Raw genomic sequence first — 4,150 nt, forward strand, 5'->3', positions numbered from 1 at the left:
CCATATAACGACTACCAGACTGTAACAGATTCAAAAGCAGTCTCTATGAAATTATGAAACTGCATCCCTAAATTACAACTGAACCTTTTATTCCTACATCAAGAAATTAATAAACAAAGGTAATTGCAGATACACGCACACCCTCTTCTTACAGAAGTTGTAGGATATCTGCAGGAACATGTCATTTTAAAATCCAAAATAAAACTTCAGGGGTTTTTTGTTTGTTTGTTTGCTTTTTTAATGGAAGATTTTATTAGGGAACTTCATGATTCATTGGTCTTAGCCTCTTAGGAAACACTTGTTTTTGCCCAGGAGTTGCCAGCTGAGAGGATGTTATTGTTTGGAAGGATGTGATCAGGAGGACCCTGTGCACGGCACAATGTGTCAGCCCGGAAGCAAGGGAAGAAAAGTGATTCTCTCATCTGAGAGAGAAAACAAAATGGAAATATTTGTCGAGCATTTGCCTTCCAGTTTCATTCACCCCTACACGTGTTCCAAAGAAACATGTCAGTCACCTGTATCTCACACGAGTATCACCAAACTATATCAATGTATGTATATTTTTAAAAATCCTACTTTCAAAACAATTACAGATTTCTTTAGAAAAGCAAAGATTCCTGCCACAGACATCCTCAAAACACATAAGCAGGTGAGTGCTCACCCTCCCTGCACCGCTTACCCTGCTGCTCAGAACGAGGGACAGAGCTGGCCACGGCTCCCCTTCCCTCAGCCCCTCCCTACAGCACCAGCACTGAGCAGGGGGAGAGCCCATCCCTGCCGAGCAGGTTTGGGGCAGGAGAGCTGAGTCCTACCCTGCGGCAGGCACCCTCCTCCTGCTGCCCAGGCCCCCCTGACCCCTGCAGCGACTTCACAGAAGCCTCTTGTATTTCAGTAGCAGTAGGACAGAGGTCAGTGTGATCCAGAAGGGCAATGCTCCCACAGGAGCACCTTCCAGGCCCTCTAGTTCCTTGCTGAGAGTCTTCAACTGGGGGATTTTTAAATTTTCATGCAGTTTGTTTGTAGCATACCTGTTCTTTGTACACGATCACAATTTCAAGCTAAAAGGCTCCAAGAGTGATGCCGTACTCGGAGGACACCCCTTACCAAACCCTTCTCGTAAATGTAACATCCCCCGCCCTCTCCAGAAGGAAAACAAAGCCACAGCGGCACGGGGGGCCCGCACCCTGCAGCGCTGCCCGTACCCAAGGCGAGGCAGGGGTCCCTCAGCCGGGGCTGCCCCCAGGGAGCTCCCTGCCTACCATGCCAGCGGAGACCCCCCGCGCTCAGCTCCGCCCGACGGCGCCCGTCCGTCCGTCCGTCCGTCCGCCCTCGGGCCCGCCCGGGGCGTGCGGCTCGGGCGCTACCGGGCATCGCCGGCGCTGAGGGGGTAGGCGAGGATGCTCATGGCCTCTCCGCACGCCGCCTCCACCTGCCGCACCTGCTGGCGGCTGAGGCGCTCCCGCCAGGCGTGCACGGCCTCCCGCGCGTCGCGGGCGGAGATGAGGAAGGGCCGGTCGGAGGAGTAGGCGGCGCCGCGGGTCATGTTGACCACGAAGTCCTCCAGGGCCGGCGGCACGGTCAGCCCGGCGAAGCGCAGCAGGCGGCGCAGCTCGGCGCGGGGCTCCCGCACCAGGTCCTCGTAGCGGAGCTGCGTGTAGCGGCGGCGGAGCCAGTCCGGGGCGCGCCGGGCCAGCAGGAGATCGCGGAGCCACGACTGGCAGATCACCTCCAGCGCGCCGCCGAGGAAGAACTCGGCGCGGTGCTGCGGCTGCGGCGGCCGCCCTCCGCCCAGCAGCCCGGGCGGCAGTAGGAGATGCTGCTGCTGGTGGCGGGCCGGGCCCCGCGGCTCGGCGCGGTGGCGGCTGCGCAGCACCTGGACGCTCTCCCGCAGCAGCGCCTGCCGCGCCTTCAGGCGGGAGTTGTGGACGGCGCGGGGGTCGCGGAAGAGCTGCACCACCCGCAGGTTGAGGCCGGGCTCCCGCAGCAGCGGCAGCAGCGCGCCCAGCTCCAGCAGCCGCACGTCCTTGATGACCACCACCGGGTACTTGCGGCACTCGGCCTCCAGCTCCCGCAGCGCCCGCGGCGGACACGTCTCCTCGCAGGTGGCGCCGTCGACGAGGCCGATCTCCCCGCGGGGCCGCGGGGCGGTGGGGCAGAGCGGCGGCGAGCAGATCACCTTGTTGGTCCTCCAGCCGAAGATGCTGGCCGTAGTGAGGTTGTCGGCGGCGGGCGGGGCGGGGGCCAGCGGGTCGCGGGGGCCGGACGGGGCGGTGTAGAGGCGCAGGACGGAGAAGTCGCATCGGAAGAGGGCGCGCAGCATGTCGCGGAGGGCTCCCTGCAGGCTCAGCGCGTCCCCCGGGTAGAGCGCCTGCCAAAGGTGCCACATAGGCTCGTACAGGTAGAAGACGTCGGGGTGCTGGTTGAAGAGCTCCCCGAGGAAAGAGGAGCCCGTTCGCCAGGTAGCGTGCAGGTAGATGTGCCGCTTCCCCACCGTCCCCGCGCTGCCGTTACCCGCCGCCCCGGCCGTGCCCGCCTCATCGTCCTCCTCTTCCTCGTCCAGCGGCGGCCGCTGCTCCCAGCCCCACTCACTGAGCGCCTCCTCCAGGCTCGGGCAGCGCCGCAGCAGCGGCTCCTCGTCCGTTCGCCCGCGCCTGGCCCCGTAGTCCAGCGCGTAGGGCACCAACAGGAGCAGCAGCAGCGTGTACAGCACCAGCACCGCGGCGAAGCGGCGATGTTCGCCTCGCCACCGTCGCCGGCTCTTCATCGCTGGGGCCGGCTCGGACCCCGGCTCCGCCGACCCTCTGTGTGCCGGAGGGCGGCTCTTTGCGGAGAAGCAAAGTTAGCGGCGGCGGCGGCGGGGATGTGGGCGGCGGGCGGTGCTCCCCGCCGGGGATCACGCCCACGGGCACTCCGGGCCGCTGGCCGCGCTCTCCGCCGCCTCCTCCCTCGCGTCCTGCTCCTCCTCGCAGCGCGACGCGGAAGCGCCCGCACCTGCCCCCGCTGCGCCTGAGGAGCCTCTGCCGCCGGCGGGGCGCGGGCTGCCGCCGCCGCTGCTGCTGCTGCTGCTCCCGGTGCCGCTGCGCCCGGCTCCGGGCCGCCCCTCGCCCGGCCTCCCTCCCTCCTTCCCTCCCTCCCCCGGGCAGGGCCGGAGGGGCGGGCTCGGCACGGCGGGACTCACCCCCGCCCGGGAAGGGGCGCACCGAAAAGGAGGTGTGCTAGCCAGGACAGGTACCGAGCGGCCGAGGGTGTCCCGAGGAGGAGTGGTGGGTCCTGCTATTCACCAGAGCTCCGGAGAAAGAACGAGCAAGACGCTACAGTAAGGAGAAGAGGTGCAAATGTATTTTTAGGGTAGACGACAGCTATTAAAATCTGCAGTGAGTTTCAGAAATGCTGCAGTTCTGCGCCGTAGAGAGCTGCGGGGTTTCTCAGCCACACTTTTGTCTACGTGTGTGTACTGATGGGATGCGGACATCTCGATCATGACTCATTGCTCCAGTTTTTACACCTATAAGTTCCATAGCTGTCTGAGCAGGTCACCCTTTGCAGCTGGAAGGAAGAAATGAGACCCCACAGAGGGGCATTCAACCTATTGTGGATGTCTTCCTGATAGTCCTCTTTATTAACTACGGTCGGAGCATAAAGTTACCAGTTCCAACATAGACTTCTAGGTTTTTTGACATCTAAGATTATTTGAAATCTCCTAGGAGATGGAAAGTCAACAAGATGTTTTCAGGTGTTTAAATTAAAATATATCATCTCAGAATCCCCAGCCCATCCCCTGACCTTGGAAGATGCTCACCTAAGGAGATGGACCATGATCCCATGTTCCTGGTCCAAGCATCCAGCTGTCAGGAAAGTGAGGTCCCTGTCCTGCTGATGGTGTAGTGGGAGCTGCAGACAGTCCTGACCATTAGGCAATAGGTAGCATCCTCTGTAAAACACTATGAATATGTAAGTATGGTGTGCAGGGTGAAATTCAGAGAGGATAACACAATTCTTGCCCTTGGTGTATAATGCTTTGACTCCCAGAAGAGTCTTTGTGGTATATAAGCACCTGTGTTTAGACATGTGACACCACATGCAACAGAGAACAGAAACAACCCATTAGTTTCATGGGTTCTAAAAATGCTCCATCCATACAGATATACAG

At 60.6% G+C, this 4,150-nt stretch overlaps 1 protein-coding gene across 1 annotated transcript; it reads right to left on the bottom strand.

Moving 5' to 3' along the window:
• Positions 1–248: 248 nt before the first annotated feature.
• CHST7 (carbohydrate sulfotransferase 7) lies at positions 249–3,294 on the bottom strand. Its single transcript, XM_005486394.4, has one exon. It carries the CDS (start codon positions 2,762–2,764, stop codon positions 1,361–1,363), a length of 1,404 nt encoding a protein of 467 aa, XP_005486451.2. The 5' UTR covers positions 2,765–3,294; the 3' UTR covers positions 249–1,360.
• Between the last annotated feature and the right edge of the window lie 856 nt (positions 3,295–4,150).

The sequence above is a fragment of the Zonotrichia albicollis genome, chromosome 2 (assembly GCF_047830755.1).
Source record: "Zonotrichia albicollis isolate bZonAlb1 chromosome 2, bZonAlb1.hap1, whole genome shotgun sequence".
Taxonomy (NCBI): domain Eukaryota; kingdom Metazoa; phylum Chordata; class Aves; order Passeriformes; family Passerellidae; genus Zonotrichia; species Zonotrichia albicollis.